The following is an 18,654-nucleotide window of genomic DNA, read 5'->3' as shown; positions in this document are numbered from 1 at the left end:
CATGGTGATGAATACTCAACTATGTGATGATACTGTAAGCCATTGATTGAACACCATGTATGGACGGTATGTGTGTGAAGATTTGTCAATAAAATATGTAAGAATGGGCATAGCCCACTAAAGATTGTGAGAAGAATCAAAGGAGAAAGAGGAGTTATGGCAGAGAAGATAGGATTTAACAAATGTGTATGACTGCTGAATCATTATATTGATATTTCTTTTGGTCTTCAGTGTCTTGGAGTAACTAGAAACAAAAACATGAAATTGTGGAACTAAATCCCATACCAAACTTTGAAATCCGTTCTATAACCACTTGTACCATGTGCCTGGAAAGTTATTGTTTTTTGTATATATATACATATTTCACAACAAAAATGTTTAAAAAGTAATTATCAGCTAAAAGAAAAGGGTTTATTTGGCTGGGCCTAGTACATTGTGGTATTGGCAATTATTTGAGAAAGAGTTCTCAAGGCAGGGTAAATAAAAGCCTTGAATTACCTGGTATAATGGCTTACTCAATGACAAAGCCAAAGTTCAATGATACACTTGTGGACAATGGAGATCTTACTTTTAATGTTAGGGCTCTACTGTAAAAACCTTATATACTTTACATTCATTTCTAAGCTAGTGGAGTTTTCTCACAAAGTGAGAAGAATGAATTGAAAAATTCTCTCAAGAAATTGACTTGTCGCATAACATCAGGAGTTCATTGACCAACTCCCCCGTGAAATTGGTGAAACATTGTTTAAAATCCAACAATTTCTGGAAATAGTCCTGGGAGCAAGTAGCAAATAAAGGAACATCTATGAAATTCGATAAGAAAAGTGAAGCTGTAACATTTGATCCAAGACCAGTCCTTCCTCCTCTCTTTCAAGCTCAGTGAAGGGGAAACGCCACTTCAGACTTCTTCAGCTGAGAACACAGTGCTCCCTCATTCCCCTAGCTCCTAGACTGAGGGTTTTCTTACCAAGAAGAGAGGGACATCAGTCTTTCTCATTCTGATACCAGCTATCTGTTGCTTAGGTTAAGTCCTAGGCAAGTGCAGTCCTTCAAAGGAGGTAGAATTTGATTGGATTAGTTTGTGGCTGATTTATGTCCCAGGGAATTGTTGAAAGCAATAGAACAAACACCAGGAAATTAGTGGAGTTTAATTGCTAGATGTGGTTAGGGAAAGAGAGAAAAGAACTGAGGCCTTCCAAAACCATTGTCATTCCATAGTGATTATGGGCATACTCAAAACTTCATCCCCTTGAGCAGCAAGACCAGAGACTTAACACTGTTGAGGAAGAAAAGGACTTTACTAAAATAATCCAGCCAGTCACTAAGCAAAAAAAGAAGTAAAAAGCCATAATCAGACCCAGAAGGAGGGAAGGATGGTAAGATAGGCACAACACTCAGAACAAAAGGAAAACTATGATTAAAGGAGTAAAGAAGGCATGATGATAATGGTACACCAAAAAGAGGATATCAATAATGGGGTAGAAAGAACCAAATGGAAATTCTGGAGTTGAAAAATACAATGTCCAAAAGTTTGAAAAACTCACTCGAGGGGCTTGAAAGTAGAATTGAACTGGAAGGAGAAAGAAAAAGTAAACATGATCATGGATTGATGGAGTTTATGCAAGAATAGAGAGGAGAGAAAAATGAAGAAAAATGAATGAACCTCAAAGAAATATGGGATATGAGTGAGTGCAACATACATGTAATAGGAGTACTAGTAGGAAAGGACAGAGAGAAAGAAGAAAAATTATTCAAATAAATAATGGCTGAGACTTCAAAATATCATTGAAAGACAATGATCTACACATTCAGGAAATTCAATGAACACCAGGTAGGATAAATGCAAAAAGATACTAAATAGACACACCAGAAGGCAAAAAGTTTGAAAGCCAAAGATAAGGAGAAAATCCTGAAAACAACAAAAGAAAAATTATGCATTATATAAAGGGAAAGAAAACCCCAATAAGATTAACAGCTGGCTTTTCAGCAGAAACAATAGAGGCCAGAAGATAACAGATTTAAAGTGCTCTAAAACAAAAATTGTCAACCAACAATCCTATATTCAAACAAAGCTATTTTTTAAAAATGAAAACAAAATAATGACTTCTCAGTAAAAAAAAAAAACAAAAAAAAACTATGGAAAGATTTTGTTTTATATTGGTTTGCTAATGCTGCCAGAAAGCAATATACCAGAAATGGAATGGCTTCTAAAAAGGGAATTTAATAGTTACAAGTTTACAGTTCTAAGGCCATGAAAATGTTCAAATTAAGGCACCAAGAAGAGGTTACCTTCACTAAAGAAAGGCTGATGCCATCTGGAACACCTCTATCAGATGGGAAAGTACATGGCTGGTGTCTGCTGGTCCGCATTCCTGGTTCTGTTGCTTCTATATTCTGATGCCAGTAGTTTCCTCTCTAAGTGTTTGTGGACCTTCACTTAGCTCCTCTGGGACACAACTCTGGGTTATGGCTTGCTTAGCATTGCATGGAAAGGTACATGGTGATGTCTGCTGGGCTTTGCCCATCTCTAGGCATCTACTCTCTCTGTCAGCACTCCAAGCACCCCTAAACATCCATGTCTCTGTTAGCTCTGGAGCAATTGTTCTCCAAGTGTCTGCATCTGTGTTTGTGTCTGGATCTGTAGCTCTGAGCTCTCTCCAAAATGTTTTCTCTTTTAAAGGACTCCAGTAAATTAGTCAAGACCCACCTGAAGTAGGTAAAATCCAATTGCCATCTAATCAAAAGGTCACACCCACAAAAGGGCATTTCACATCTCCATGGAGATAACTGAATCAAAAGTTTCTGCCCTACAATGTTGAAACAAGATTAAAAGAAATGCCTGCCTCCCCACCACAAGACTGGATCAGGATTAAAACATGGCTTTTCTGGGATGCATAATAGTTTGAAACTGGCACACCACCTTACAAAAATTATTTTTAAAATATAAAAGCAAATGACTCCAGGTGATAACTCAAACCCCTCAAAAACAAAACAAAACAAAAAAAGAGCCAGAAAAGATAATTATGTAATTATAAAAGACAGTATAAATGCATATTTACTCTCTTTTATTCATAGGTGATTTAAAAGGTAATTTAGAACACAATATGTATTTAATGTATTGTTGGGTCTGTAACATATAAATATATGTGAATATATTTGCTAATAACAACAAAAAGCAGATGTGTGGGGAAAAACCTTGTATTATACTAAGGAAATGATGATAGAGGGGGAAGTAATACTATAACAATGTATTGTTGGGTTTGTAACTTTAATAAGTGTAATATGTGTAACAATAATAGCACAAAAGGAGGAAAAGGGAATAGAACTACATGAGGAAAGTTTCTACATATTGTTGGAATTCAGGTAATATAAATATGAAGCTTATTCTGTTATTTTAAGATGTATATATGATAAAACCTAGAGCAGCCAGTAAAAGATAACTCAAAACAGTGAAAAAATTGTTAATGAAAGTAAAATGCTACATTAGACAATATTCACTCAATGCAAAATAAAGCATTAAAGGAGGAATAAAGGAACATAAAAGACATGAGATATATAGAAGAAAGTAAAATTCACATTAAACGTAAATGGATTAAACAATCCAAGAAAAAGCCAGAGATTATCAAACTAGATTAAAAAACGTAATTCAATTATAAATTGTTGTGGTAGTTTGAAACTTTTATGTACCCTGTAAAAGCCATGTTTTTTAAATCTGGATCCAGTCTTGTGAGGGTAGCCATGCTCTGTTCATCCTGATTCAATTTTGCAGGGTGGGATCCTTTGATTAGGTTGTTTCCATGGAGATGTGGCACACCCAATTGTGGGTGTGAACTTTTGATTAGATGGAGATGTGACTCCATCCATTCAAGGTGGGTCTTGATTAATTTACTAGAGTCCTTTAAAAGGGGAAGCATTCTGGAGAAAGCTCAGAGCCGACATAGATGCAGACATATGGAGATACTTGAAGACCCAACATACATGCAGATGTTTGGAAATGCAGAAGGCCCTGGAGATGCCAGAAGCTGAGACAGCCAACAGAAGCTAGAAAGGAACCATAGACCAGCAGACATCGCCATGTACCTTTCCATGAGATGCTAAGCTAAGAGATGTAACCCAGAGTTTTCCCCAGAGCAGGTAGGTCAAGACCCATAGACACTTAAAGAGGATGCCACTGGAATCAGAAGCTGAAAACAATAAAACCAGGTACAAGGACAAGCAGATGCCAGCCATGTGCCTTCCCATGTGTCAGACATCAACGTTTCTTTGGAGTCAAGGTTTCTTTCTCTGGATGCCTTCATTTGGACATTTTTAGAACAGCAAATTTGTAACTTAATAAATCCCCTTTATAAAAGCCATTCCATTTCTGGTATATTGAATTCTGGTAGCATTAACAAACTGAAAGTTTTCTACAGGAGATACTCTTTAGATTCAAACAGAAAACACATTTAAAGTTAAATGATGTTTAAAATGAACAAACAAACAAAAAATAATTAATGGAAACAGCAATCACAGAAAAGCTGGAGTGGCTAAACTGATGTCAGACAAATAGACTTTAAAACAGCAACAACAAAATGTTACTAGAGAGAAAGAGGAACATTTTATAATTATAAAAGGGTCATTCCACCAAGAAGATATAATAATTGTAAACATATAAACACCTAATAAAGGAGCACCAAAATACATGAAGTTAAAATTAACAGACAAAGGGGGAGAAATAAGCAAACCAACAATAATAGTTGGAGACTTAAAAACCTCAACTTCCTCGCCTGCCATGCCAGAGGACCCGGGTTCGATTCCCGGTGCCTGCCCATGTAAACAAACAAACAAAAAAGCTCAATTTCAATAATGGATAGAAAAATTAGGCAGACCAAATGCTAGACCATAAAAATTTTTCAAGAAATTAAGAAAGATAGAAATATTACAAAGTATGTTCTCTGACCACAATGTAATGAAATTGGAAATCAACAGTGGAGAAGAATTTGGGGTTCTCACAAAAAGGAAAATTAACAGAAAAATATAGAAAATCAGTGAAACAAAAAGCTGGTTCTTTGAAAAGATCAACACATTAAAAAAAAAAAAAAAAAAAAAAAAAACCTTAGAGAGATGTACCAAGAAAAAAAGTGAGAAGATGTCAATCAGTGGAATCAGAAGTGAAAGATGGGACTGACTACTGAACTTGCAGAAATAAAAAGGATTATAAAGAAATACTATGAAGAATGGTATTTTAACAAATGAGATTTTAACTGAAATTTAAAAATTCCTAGAAAGAACACACTATGGAAACTAAAGAAGAATTAACAATCTGAATAGGCCTGTCACAAGTAAAGATATTGCATAAGTAATTAAAAAAAAAACCTAGTCACAAAAAAGGCTGACCCAGAATGCTTCGCTGCTGAATTCTTATAAACATTCAAAGAAAAATTTACATCAATTCTTCATAAATTCTCTCAAAGTACAGAAGTCTAGGGAACACTTCCCAACTCATTTTATGAAGTCGATGTCTCACTGATCAATAAATACAAGAAAATAAATTATAGACAAATATCTCTTATGAATATAAAATTTTAAAATCCTCAACAATGGAATTATGCACCATGAAAAAGAGAGATTTATCTGAGAAATACAAGGTTTGTTTAACATACAAAAAATCAATGTAAAGCATAATATTAACAGACTAGACAGCTAAAGCCACATGATCACCTCAATAGACAAAGTCTAGTGCCATTTCATGGTAAAAACACAAACTAGGAATAAAAGGAGATTTCTGCAATGTGTTAAGAGTATATATGAGAAAACCACAGACAACAACATACATAATGGTGAAAGACATTCAACAAACTAGGAATAAATGGGGATTTCTTCAACGTGTTAAGCGTATATATGAGAAAACCACAGACAACAACACACAATGATGAAAGACTATGCTTTTCTGATACTATCAAGAACAAAATAAGGATATCTGCTTCCAACACTTCTATTCAATATTGTACTAGGGCTTCTAACTAGACCAAGAGTGCAAACCACTCAGAAAACTAGGAAATATTGTTAAAATAAATTAAAGATCTAAATAATCGGAAAACATTCTGTAATAATGGAATGGGAGACTTAACATTGTTAAAATGCCAATATTTCTCAAATTGATCTAAGATTCAATGCACTTCCTTTCAGAAACCTAGCTGAATTCTTTTTAGAAATTGACAAATTGATTCTAAAATGCACAAAGACTTGAAAGGGACTCAGAATAGAGCAAAAATCCTGAAAAGGAAGAACAAAGTAAAGGAACTCTCATTTCCCAATTTCAAAATTTACCACAAAGCAAGGGTAATCACAACAGTGTGGTAATGGCATAAAGATATACATGTAGGTCACTGGGATAGAATTGAGTCCAAAAATAAACTTTTATTAAAAATAAGCACTTATGCTTATCTGATTTTTGACAAAGGTTCAAGACTATGCAATTGGGGAAAAAATAGTTTCTTCAACAAATGACAGAGAAAACTGGATAGTCATGTGCAAAAGAATGAAATTGAACCCCTAGTCCAACCATGTATAAAAATTAACTCAAAATTTGAGAAAGCCCTAAAATAAGAACTAAAATTATGAAACTCTCAGAAGAAAACAGGGGTAAATCTTCATGAGCTTGGATATGAGAAAGGATTCTTGGGACACCAAAAATGTGAGCAACAACAACAACAAAAATAGATGAATTAGAATTCATAATTTTAAAAGCTTTTGTGCTTTAAAGGAACAGAGAATTCATAGAATGGGAGAAAACATTTCAAATTATTTATCAGATAAAAGACATGTATCTAGGATATATAAAGACTCTTTTAACTCAACATTAAAAAGCAAATAACTCAATTTAAAAAAATGAGGAAAATATTTTAACAGACATTTCTTCAAAGAAGATTTACAATACCCAATCAGCACAATGAAAGATGCTTAACATTATTAAGCATCAGAGAAATGTAAATCAAAAGCATAATCATATACCACTTCACACCTACTAGAATGGCTAGAATGAAAAAGTTAGCTAATAAAAAATGTCAAGTATGTGGAGAAATTGGAACCCTTGTGCATTGCTGATAGGAATGTTTAATGGTGCTGTGACTTTAGAAGGTAGTTCCTCTAAGGTTTAACATAGAGTTACTATATGCCCCAAAATTCCACTCACAGGTATATGCCCAAGAGAATGGAAGACACATATCCACATAAAAACTTATACACAAATGCTTATAGCAGCATTAAATAGCCAAAAATGGAATAACCCAAATGCACATCAATTGACAAATGGACCTAGAAAATGTGATATACATGTTGGAGTGGTTGTAAAGGATGGCAGTGGAGTTACTGGGGTTACAGAGAAACCATTACAGTTCCAGAGGGGAAGTTAGCAGCCCACAAGAACTATGGAATAAAGGGAATCAAGAGCCCAGCATTCTAGACTAATGATACTTATATAAATTATACAAATTCAGAGACCAATGTCCTGCACTTACGGTTAATTGCATCCTTCTATGGCCAAGCAGAGAAGCTAAATTTAACTGGTTGCAAGCACAGGCACAGAAACCCCAAAATTGTTCTTAAGGTGACCCCCTACTTTATTAGCATAATAAAAGACACGCCCAGAGGTGGAGACTTTCTGCCATAATTGAACATGCTATGTATGAAATAGTATGAAGTAAACATAGGATTACATAACACTAGGGACATGCTCATTAATTAGTAATCAACAGATAATTATAGATGCAAATAATGCAAGCTTTATGTAAAACACCAGGCCTCAATCTACACAAGACTATATAAGCCAAGGATAAGAAACTTAGGGGTTTCAACTACTGGACAAGGATTGGATCCTTGTTTCTCCAGACACAATTAAATTCTTTAAATTGCCTATTTATATTGTGGTTCTTCTAACTTAAAGAGGTTGCCATTAGTTTTCCTAAGAGGTGGTGGTTTCCCAACCTAACATATGCATACAATGGAATATTATTCAGCCATAAAAAGGAATGAAGTACTGATATATGCTACAACATGGATAAGCCTTGAAAACATTGTGCTAAGTTAAAGAAGCCTGTCATAGAAAACTATGTGGCATATAATTCATATTAAATGTGATAGCAAAAGAGTTTAGAATTCCCTATGGGGTTAAGAAAATGTTTTAAAATTGTGGTGATGATTGCACACATCTGTGACTGTACTGAAAACCATTATCTGTACACTCAAAGTGGGTGAATGTTATGGTATATGAATTATTTGTCAATAAAATTGTTTTTAAAAAATTCAATGAAACAAAAAGAACAATGGGAATTGATTTGTACTTACGAGCCAGATTCCATGTCCATATACTGTGGAACAATACCAATAATCTTTGACAGTGTATCCATTTGAGATATCATTTCATTATTTTTTTCATTAATTCTTTCCCATTCTTCAAGAAACACTTCAGGAATCTTCATGACATGTTCTATCTTATAAGTGCAGAATTCAAGAGAACTGAGCACATTTGAAAGAATTTTAGACACACCTAGAAAAGTGAGAAAAACAATTTTTGAAAGTAATTCTAAGTCCACTTCAATACCAAATTATAAATTCCTTATATAGTCATATCTTTTATATTTGTTTTATCCTAAAGCTTTCCTACTGAGATTTGCTGAGAGTAGATCCTAAAAATACTCAGAAGGAAATAAGGGACTCAAAGGAGTTAATTATAAAGGATAAAATAAATATGAAAGTACGATGTAATGGAAAAATTGAGGGACAAAAAAGTATAAGACTTACAAAAAAACAAAAGAAAATTGGCAGAAAAAGTCTTGTGTTATTATCTTAAATGTAAATGATAAACTACCCAGTAGAAAGTGAGAGACTTTAATGGATTAATAAAAAGCATGATCCAACTATATGAAATGAAAAAGATGGGAAAAATATTCTATGCAATTTGTAACCAAAAGAGTTATACTGATGTTACCTATGCTAACATCAGGTAAAGTAGATTTTTAAGTTAAAATTATTATAAAGGACAAATAAGAACACTATATATTGATAAATGGATCAATTTAGTAAGAAGATATAGCATATGCACCTAATGACCAAGCCCCAAAATATATGAAGTAAACACTGACAGATTTGAAGAAAGGAATAGTACTACTGTGCTAGTTTGAAATTGCTATATACCCCAGAAAAGCCATGTTCTTTCAATCCTGATCAAATCTTGTGGGACCAGACCTATTATTATTTAGGGTGAAACCTCTTGATTAGTTCTTTTTCATGGAGATGTGACACATCCAATTGTGGGTGTGACCTTTTGATTAGCTGGACATATGACTCCTCCCATTCAAGGTGGGGCTTGATTAGTTTACTGGAGTCTTTAGGAGAGTTCTTGGAGATGGAAAGAGCTAAGAGCTAACCAGACACAGATGTTTGGAGATGCAGAAAGAAAATGCCCCTGGGGAAGCTGTTTGAAACCAGAAGTCAAAGGACCAGTAGATGTCAGCCATATGCCTTCCCAGCTGACAGAGCTGTTTCAGATACCATTGGCCTTTCTCGAGTCAAGGTATCTTTCTGGATGCCTTGGTTTGAACATTTTTATGGCCTTAGAACTGTAAACTTGTAATTTAATAAATTCCCTTTATAAAAGACAACCCATTTCTGGTTTGGTAAGTTCTGGAATAATTAGCAAACTAAAACAGATTATGGTACCAGAGAATTGGGGTGCTATGGTTTGTAAATATCAAACATTTTGGGATGGCTTTTTAATTTGATAAGGAAAAGATTCTGGAAGAATTGTGATATGCTTAAGAGAGAAGGTCTGAATTGCTTTGAAGAGACTGTTGGTAGAAATATGGACTCTAAAGATACATCTGATGAGGCTTTAGACATAAATGATTAATGTGTCATTACAAACTGGAAGAAAGGGAAACCATATTTTTAAAAATGTTTTTATTCAGATATCTCCACACACACACAGTCCATCCAAAGTATACAATAAATGGCTCACAATATTATTACAAGGTTGCGTATTCATCACCATGATCATTTTTAGAATATTTGCATCACCCCAGAAAAAAAAGAAAGAAAAAGATAGAAGAAAAGACTCATACATCCCATATTCCTTACTCCACTCTCTCTCTCATTGACCACTAGTATTTCAATCTACCCATTTTCCCCCTTATTCCCCCCTATTATTTATTTATTTTTGTCCTCATTTTTTTTTACTCATCTGTCCATACCCTGGATAAAGAGAGCATCAGACACAAGGTTTCTACAATGATACAGTCACAATGTAAAAGCTATATAGTTATACAGTCATCTTCAAGAATCAAAGCTACTGGAATACACATCAGCAGTTTCAGATACATCCCTTTAACCACTCCAATGCATCACAAACTAAAAAAGGGAAATCTATATAATGCATAAGAATAACCTCCAGGATAACTTCTAAACTGTGTTTGAAATCTCACAGCCACTGAAACTTTGTTTCATTTCTTTTCCCCCTTTTGGTCAAGAAGGATTTCTCAATCCCATGATACTGGGTCCCAGCTCATCCTTGGAGTCCTGTCCCATGTTACCAGGGATATTTACACCCCTGGGAATCATGTCCCATGTACAGGGAGGGGCTGTAAGTTCACCTGTAGAGTTGACTTAGAGAGAGAGGTTACATCTGAGCAACAAAAAATGTTCTCTGAGAGTGACTCTTAGGCATAATTATGTGACCTGTGTTTTAAAGTGGCAGAGTATTTGACAAAATTGTCTCCTGGTGTTGGATGGAAGGTAGAATTTGAAAGCAATCTACTTAGTTGAAGAGATTTCCAAACTAAATGTGTAAAATGCAAGCTAACTTCTCCACACAGCTTATAGTAAAATGTGAGAGGAAAGAGATAAGCTAAGAACTGAACTCTTGGGTAAAAGAAACCAAAAATTGATAGTCTGGAAAAATTCTGGGTGTCCAGAGAGTGAAATCCCAGAGAATTAGCCAAATACGGTGTCATGGTTAGGGACAGGTGTCAACTTGGCCAAGTTGTGTTACCTGTTCATCTGATTGGGCAAGCGCTGGCCTGTCTGTTGCAATGAGGACATTTCATAGGATTAGGTCATGATCACATTGGCTACATCCACAGCTGATTCCATTTGTAATCAGCCAAAGGGGAGTGTCTTCTGCAATTAGTGATGCTAAATGCAATCACGGGAAGCCTTTTAAGGAGGACTCAGAGGAGACAGGTTGCATTCCTGCTTTGGCTGGTGAGCCTCTCCTGTGGAGTTCATCCAGGCCATCCATTGGAGTCATCGGCTTTGGAGCCTGCCCTGTGGATTTTGGACTCTGCGTTCCTACGGTCACGTGAGACACTTTCATAAATTTTATATTTGCAAGTGTTCCCTGTTGATTCTGTTTCTCTAGAGAACCCTAACTAATACATATGGAAACAGTCAGCCATTTCAGAAAAGGTGAGGATTGGAAAAAGTGTTATCTAGAAAGAATTTGTGGAAAGTCCTATTGTCTAATGGCTTTGATTCCTGTGTGCTACATGGAAAACCAACAATTTTTTTGTGTGAGAGCTGTATAAATGGAACTACTGCCAGTCTCAACTAAAAGAGACAGACTGATGGAAAAATTAGTTCAAAGGTAAAACCATGGAAGCTAAGATGTGAAGCCAATAAATCTAAGGCCAGGAGAGTGGATCATTCCATGTATGTGGAGAAGGTGAGTTTGCACTAGAGGCAGGGGCTGCATCTTCTGCCTTGATGTTCAGGAAGAGCTTTGGGGTCCCAGGCCTCAGAGAGGGTGGGGCACATAAACTGGGGAAGGGGAGACCCTCGCTGCTGCCCCATTGTTCTGGGGTGTTGCGCATGTGCCCCAGAGATAGAAAAGAGTCAAGGTGATGCCCTGATGTTTGGAGGGGGTGGGAGCTGAGAGAAATGTCCCCCAATGTTGAAAACCTCACCCCAGTGTCTGGAGAGAACAGGGCTGCTGCATAAGCCCTTACAGAGGATGGGACTACCCCTCTCTGAAGCCCCAAGGATGAAAGGTCACTCTGTAAATGACTCTTAGACTTTGAAATCTAATGGAGTATGCCATGCAGGTTTTCAGAACTGTTTGGGTTTCATGACCCCTTTTTCCTTCTGATTTCTCCCTATGGCAATGGGAACATGTAGGCTATGACTATCCCTCCTTTTTATTTTAGAAGCAGATAACTTATTCTGAGTTTCACAGGTCGACAGCTAGAGGAGAATTTTGCCTTAAAACATACTATGCCTGTAACTGACTTTGACGAAGCTTTGTTTGGTTTCTGACTTTGTATTGTATTAGTATTGTTATTGAAATGGCTTAAGGCTTTTCTTGATATTGTGATGGAATGAATGTTTTGTATATGAAAAGAATATGTCCTTTTTGTTTCCAGAGTGAGGCATGTGCTGGTTTAAAATTGTTATGTACCCCCAGGAAAGCCATGTTTTTTATATCCTGTGGGGCCAAATCTTGTGGGGCCAGACCTATTGTTTAAGTTGAAACCTCTTAACTAGGTTATTTCCATGAATATGTGACACACCCAATTGTGGATATGACCTTTTGATTAAATGGAGATGTGACTCCACCCATTCAAAGTGGGTCTTAATTAGTTTACTAGAGGCTTTAAGAGACCACACAGAGAGGAAAGAGCTCAGAGCTGACCAGACAGAGATATTTGGAGATACAGAAAGAAAATGCCCCTTGGGAAGCTGTTTGAAATCAGCTGTTTGAAACCAGCTTCCCAAGGGGCAGCCCAGGGACCAGCCCACACCAGCCACATGCCTTCCCATTTGACAGAGGTGTTCTGGAAGCCATTGACCTTGCTTGAGTCAAGGTATCTTTCTCTGGATGCCTTGGTTTGGGAATTTTTATGGCCTTAGAATGGTAAACTTGTAACTTAATAATCCCCTTTATAAAAGCCAAACTGTTTCTGGTGTATTGCATTCCAGCAGCCATTAGCAAACTATAACAGTACATTAATAGTAAGAGACTTCAAACACAACTTCCAATAAGGAAGGAAATAGAATATTTGAGTGACACTATAAACCAGCTAGACCTAACTGACATATATAGAACATTTCAACCACAAACAATGGAATATATCTTTTTCTACTGTACACATATCATTCTCTAGCCAAGGGTTAGGCAAAAAAAAACCCATGTCTTAATAAATTTAAAAAGATTTAAATCATACAATGAATCTTCTCCAGCCACAGTGAAATATAGAATTCAATAACAGAGGAAGATCTGGAAAATTCACAAATGTGTGGAAATTAATGAATCCTTAAATAACCAATGGTCCAAAGAATAAATCATAAGGAAATATCTTGAAGTGAATAAAAATCAACACACAACATCCAAAAACTGATTGGATGCAGCAAAAAACCATGCTCAGAGGAAAATTTATAGCCCTAAAAGCTTATAGTAGAAAAAAAGATCATGAAATAAGAGACCTATTTTCAAAACTGAAGGATCTAGAAAAAGAAGGGTAAAGTAAACTCAGAGCTAGCAGAAGGAAGGAAATAAAAGATTAGAGTGGAAGATAAATGAAAGAGAATCAAAGTTGGTTCTTAGCTAGACAGACAAAGGTAAAAAGAGAGAAAAGGCAAACTAAAAGAAGAAATGATGGTGGCACATTACTACTGACCCCATAGAAATAAAAAAGGATTATAGGAAGATACTATAAACAATTAGATGCCAAAGATTAGATAACCTAGACAAAATGGACAAATTCCTAGAAACACACATGCTACATATGCTGACTCAAGAAGAAATATATCTCCACAGACCAATAATAAGAGATTGAATTGACAATCAAAAACCTTCTAAAAGAAAAGCCCGAGGCCAGATGCTGGTAAATTCTACCACTATTCTAAGAAGAATTAGTGTTCACTAATCTTGCTCAAACTCTTCCAAGAAAATGAAGGGGAGGGAACACTCCCTAACTCATTCTATGCAGCCAACATCATGTTAACACTAAAGCTAAATAAAGATATCACAAGAAAAGAAAATTAGAAACCAATATCCCTTATGAACATAGATGAAAAAAATTAACAAAAACTAGCAAACCTCATCTAACAGCATATTAAAATAATTATACACCATGATCAAGTGGGATTTATCCCAAGTATACAAGGGAGGTTCAATATTAAAAAATCAATTAACATAACATATTATATTAATGGAATGAAGGGAAAAATCACAATATAACTTCAATTGATGCAGAAAAGGCATTTGACAGAATCCAGCATCCTTTCTTGGTTAAAACACTTAGAAAATTAGGAATAGAAGGAACTATCCTCAACATGATAAAAGGCATATATGAAAAACCCAATGTTAGCAACATATTCAACAGTGAAAGACTGAATGCTTCAACTGAATGCTTCCCCCTAAGATCAGGAATAAAATAAGGATGCCTATTGTCATCACTGTTATAAAACACTGTACTAGAAGTTCTATCCAATGGAATTAAAAAACAAAAAGAAATAAAAGGTGTGTTGGTTTGAAAGGATTTATGTGCCCTAGAACAGTCATGTTTTAATAATAATCCAATTTTTTAAAGGCAGCTGTTTCTTCTAATCCCTATTCAGTACTGTATGTTGGAAACAAATTAACTTAACTCCATGGAGATGTGACTCAATCAAGTGTGGGTATTAAACTTGATTAGGTGGAGACATGTGTCCACATTCCAGGTGGGCCTTGATTAGTTTACTGGGAACCTATAAAAGAGGAAACAGTTTTTGGATAGAATGCCTTTGAGAATGATGAGAAAGCCACAACAGAGCCAAGCAGAGTTACAAGGCGAGAGAAACAGAGTCCACCAGCGAACAACCTTTGGAGATTCTGAGAGAGCAGAGAAGGATGACAGAATGAGGAGAGCCATGCAGCAGATTCCACCAGCCAGTGACCTTTGGAGATGACGAGAATTCCCTGGAGGAACCTCATGAGGCCTGAAGAGAAAGCTAGCAGACAATGCTATGTTTGCCACGTGCCTTTTCAGATGAGAGAGTAACACTGACTGTTCACCATGTGCCTTTCCACTTGGGAGAGAAACCCTGAACTTCATCGGCCTTCTTGAATCAAGGTATCTTTCCCTGGATGCCTTAGATTGGACATTTCTATAGATTTGCTTTAATTGGAACATTTTCATGGCCTTAGAACTGTAAACTTGTAACTTATTAAATTCCCCCTTTTAAAAAGTCATTCCATTTCTGGTACATTGCATTTTGGCAGATAGCAAACTAGAACAAAAGGTTTCTGAATTGGAAAGGAAGAAGTAGAACTTTATTTGCAGATGAGATGATCTTATATAGAGAAAGCCCATCCCCCCAAAAAAAAATCCACAACAAGTCACTAGAGCTAATAAAACATTTCAGGAAAGGGGTGGGGTAAAAGTTCAAAATACAAAAATCAGTGATGTTTCTATATTCTAGTAAGGAACAATCTGAAAAGGAAATAAAGAAAAACAGTCCACTTAAAATAGAAATTAAAAGGATCAACTATCTAGGAATAAATTTTAACAAGGATGTAAAAAGGTTTGTAAATGTATAGCTACCAAACATCGCTTAAAGAAATTTAAAAAGACCTAAACAAATGAATAAACAGACATTATGTGTTTATAGATTGGAAGACTAAATACTATTATCAATTGTACCCAAAGCAATTTACAGATTCAACATAATCCCAATCAAATTCTCTTTGTAGAAATGGAAATACCAATTATCAAATTCATATGGAAAGGTAATGAGTCCCAAATAGCTGAAATCTCCTTGAAGTAGGATAAAAACTTGAAGGATACACATGTCCCAATTTTAAAACTATTTCAAGGCTATATTAATAACGGGGGCCGGACAAGATGGCAGCATAGTAAGGTGTGGAATTTAGGCAGTCCTCCATAGCAACTGGTAAATAGCCAAGAACTGTCTGGAACACAGTTCTTGTCTGTTTGGGTGACTTCAGTGACATGACACACATACACGAGTCTGGGAAGGACAGAATGGCTGAGGTCCCATACCATTTTGGGAGACAATTTTAAGTCTCCTTAACTGTGGTGGCTGGTACCCCTTTCCCACTGGCATGACAAATTGTTTCAGATTTGGATTACCAAGGGAAAAAGAAGCTCTCTCCAATAGGAACAATGAAGGTAGCTCAACAAAGATCTAATTGCAGAATTAATTAGACTGCTAATTCAAACACAGATAAAACTGGGGCAAGTATGAAAGGAACCTGGAGTTTTCACCCCAGCAAAGAAGAGGTAGAGATGGTGGGACAATAACAAAAGTGATAGAGGCTTTTTAGTTGGAGGAGCTCCAAATAGTGGAACAGGGGCATATAGAGCCAAGTACCAATCTGATTCCTGATTGGCAAACCCAGGATCATAGGGGCCAACTCTGAAAAGGATTTTTTTTAACTTCTTAACAGCCCATTAGATAGAACTGCTGGAATTCTCAGGCTTCAGCACTGCCCCAGGCAAGGGAGAAATTAACATATATCTAAAAGAAAGAGAAACTAGTCAGGAGAAGGAGATAATTCCTGAAAGGGCTTATCTTTTTTTTTTTTCCGGTTCTCCAGACATTTATTAAATTTAAATCTGCCCATTCTAATTATCAAAACACCAAGACAATATTCTTGGACAGATTTAATCCTTTCTTTTTTATTAAATAATTTATTGAGAAATATCCACCCATGTACAGTACAACCATATTATACAATCAATGGTTCACAATATCATCACATAATTGTGTATTCTACACCATGATCATTTTTAGAACAATTGCATCACTCCAGAACAAGAAGTAAAAAGAAAAAAAAGAACTCATACATTCATACTTTTTATCCCACCCTCTCATTGACCCACAGTATTTCAATCTACCCAATTTTACCCTTTATCTACCCATATTATTTATTTTTTATCCTTTTTTCTTTTCTCTTATCTGTCCATACCTTGGATAAAAGATGTATCAGATACAAGGTTTTCACAATCACATAGTCACATTGTAAAAGCTGTATAGTTATACAGTCTTTAAGAATCAAGGCTACTGGAACGCAGTTCAACAGTTTCAGGCACTTCCCTCTAGCCACTCTAATACACCATGAACTAAAAAGGGATATCTATATAATGCATAAGAATAACCTCCAACATAACATCCCAACTCTGTTTGAAATCTCTCAGCCTTTATTTCATCTCATTTATTTCTCCCACTTTTTGTCAAGGAGGCTTTCTCATTTCCATGGTGCTGGGTCCCAGTTCATCCCTGGGAGTCAGGTCCCATGTTGCCAGGGAGATTTTCACCCCTGGAAGTCATGTACCATGTAGGGGGGAGAACAGTAAATTCACCTGCCAAAGTTGGCTTAGACAGGCCATATCTTAGCAACAAGAGATAAAGGGCATATCTTTAAGTAGTCTCTACTGGGAGCAAGGGAGGGTAGCTCAGTCAAGCTCCAATTGAGGGTTTAATCCTGGCAGAGTAGAGGCAGGACTGACAGACAAAAAAATTTTAAAGAATAAATATGGAGGATTTTGGAGTCAGCCAGGTTCAGAGTACTGGAAAGGGAGGCATAAAGAGCCTAGTACCAACTCTGGTTCTTAACTGGTGAACCTTGGGGGCTTGGGACTGGCTCTGAAAAGAGATTTTTTTTTCTCTTTCTTTTTTTTAAACTATTCTAAGTAGTGCATTAGAGAAAGCCTTAGGCATTTTCAATTGTCAGTGGGACCCAAACAAGGACTGAGTTAAGATAGGTCTGAGAGACAAAGTAACAAGTCAAGGGGGGAAGATAACTCCCCAAAAGGTGTATCTTCCCCAAGAAAAGGGGGGCAGGGCCCAGCTCAAGTGGCAGCCCTCCTTCAGGGAATTGAATCTCTAGGGGCTGGAAAACAGAAGCAATCTAAGCCCACTTTGTGCTTCAGCATCTGTCTCAACCACACCCCTGACAGTAAGAGTCTGCTGATAATTAAAGGCACTGTATCACTTTACTCAGGTGGGGAGCTGCAGGCTCTCAAGCAACATGTCCTGGACAGGCTAGGAAAATACAGAGTCAAGAAGTCTCATAGGAAAGTCTGACAACCTGCAGGGTCTCACCCTCTGGGAACCTTGATACTAATTACACCCTCCTCCTGAGAACTGGGCCTGTCTGGTTGGAGAAAATATTACTGGGGTTAATCATATCATGAGAAACTTCCTCAAAAAAAAAAGTTTCCATATAGGCAGGGCAAGAACCAGAAACACAAGAGCTGAAAAATTCTGATCAGTAAAACAGAACTATACTAGAAAATCTAGAGGTTCAGTTCAGTTTCTTGAACTGAACACCCAACAAGAAAACCCTAGGTAAAATAGTGAAAATGACCTCCAGAATAAACAAAACACAGAAATCAGATACCTAGACACCAGCAAAAAATTATGAGTCACACTAGGAAAAACAAAGATATGGTACAGTAAAAGAACAAACATTTCAAACAAGATACAGGAGTTTCAACAATTAATTAAGGATGTTTGAAAAGACATGTAAAATCACATAAAAAAAAACAAGGCAGGGGTGTAAGGGTAGTTCAGTGGTAGAATCCTCACCTGCCATGCAGGATACCCAGTTCGATTTCCGATCCATGCACAAAAATAAACAAACAAAAAAAATAAGCACAAACAAAACAAAGAATT

General features: G+C 36.2%; 1 protein-coding gene across 5 annotated transcripts in view; it reads right to left on the bottom strand.

The window, feature by feature from the left end:
- The window catches only part of AXDND1 (axonemal dynein light chain domain containing 1), a 259,424-nt gene that overhangs the window by 113,396 nt on the left and 127,374 nt on the right, over nt 1–18,654 (bottom strand). For all 5 annotated transcript variants that reach the window (XM_077157121.1, XM_077157125.1, XM_077157122.1 and 2 more), the window contains exon 17: nt 8,326–8,527. In XM_077157121.1, coding sequence (XP_077013236.1) covers nt 8,326–8,527 — 202 coding nt within the window. The remainder of the gene's footprint in view (nt 1–8,325; nt 8,528–18,654) is intronic.

The sequence above is a fragment of the Tamandua tetradactyla genome, chromosome 4 (genome assembly GCF_023851605.1).
Source record: "Tamandua tetradactyla isolate mTamTet1 chromosome 4, mTamTet1.pri, whole genome shotgun sequence".
Classification (NCBI taxonomy): Eukaryota; Metazoa; Chordata; class Mammalia; order Pilosa; family Myrmecophagidae; genus Tamandua; species Tamandua tetradactyla.
Note: the sequence above shows the minus strand (reverse complement) of the source record. Positions and strands in the feature narration are given on the sequence as shown.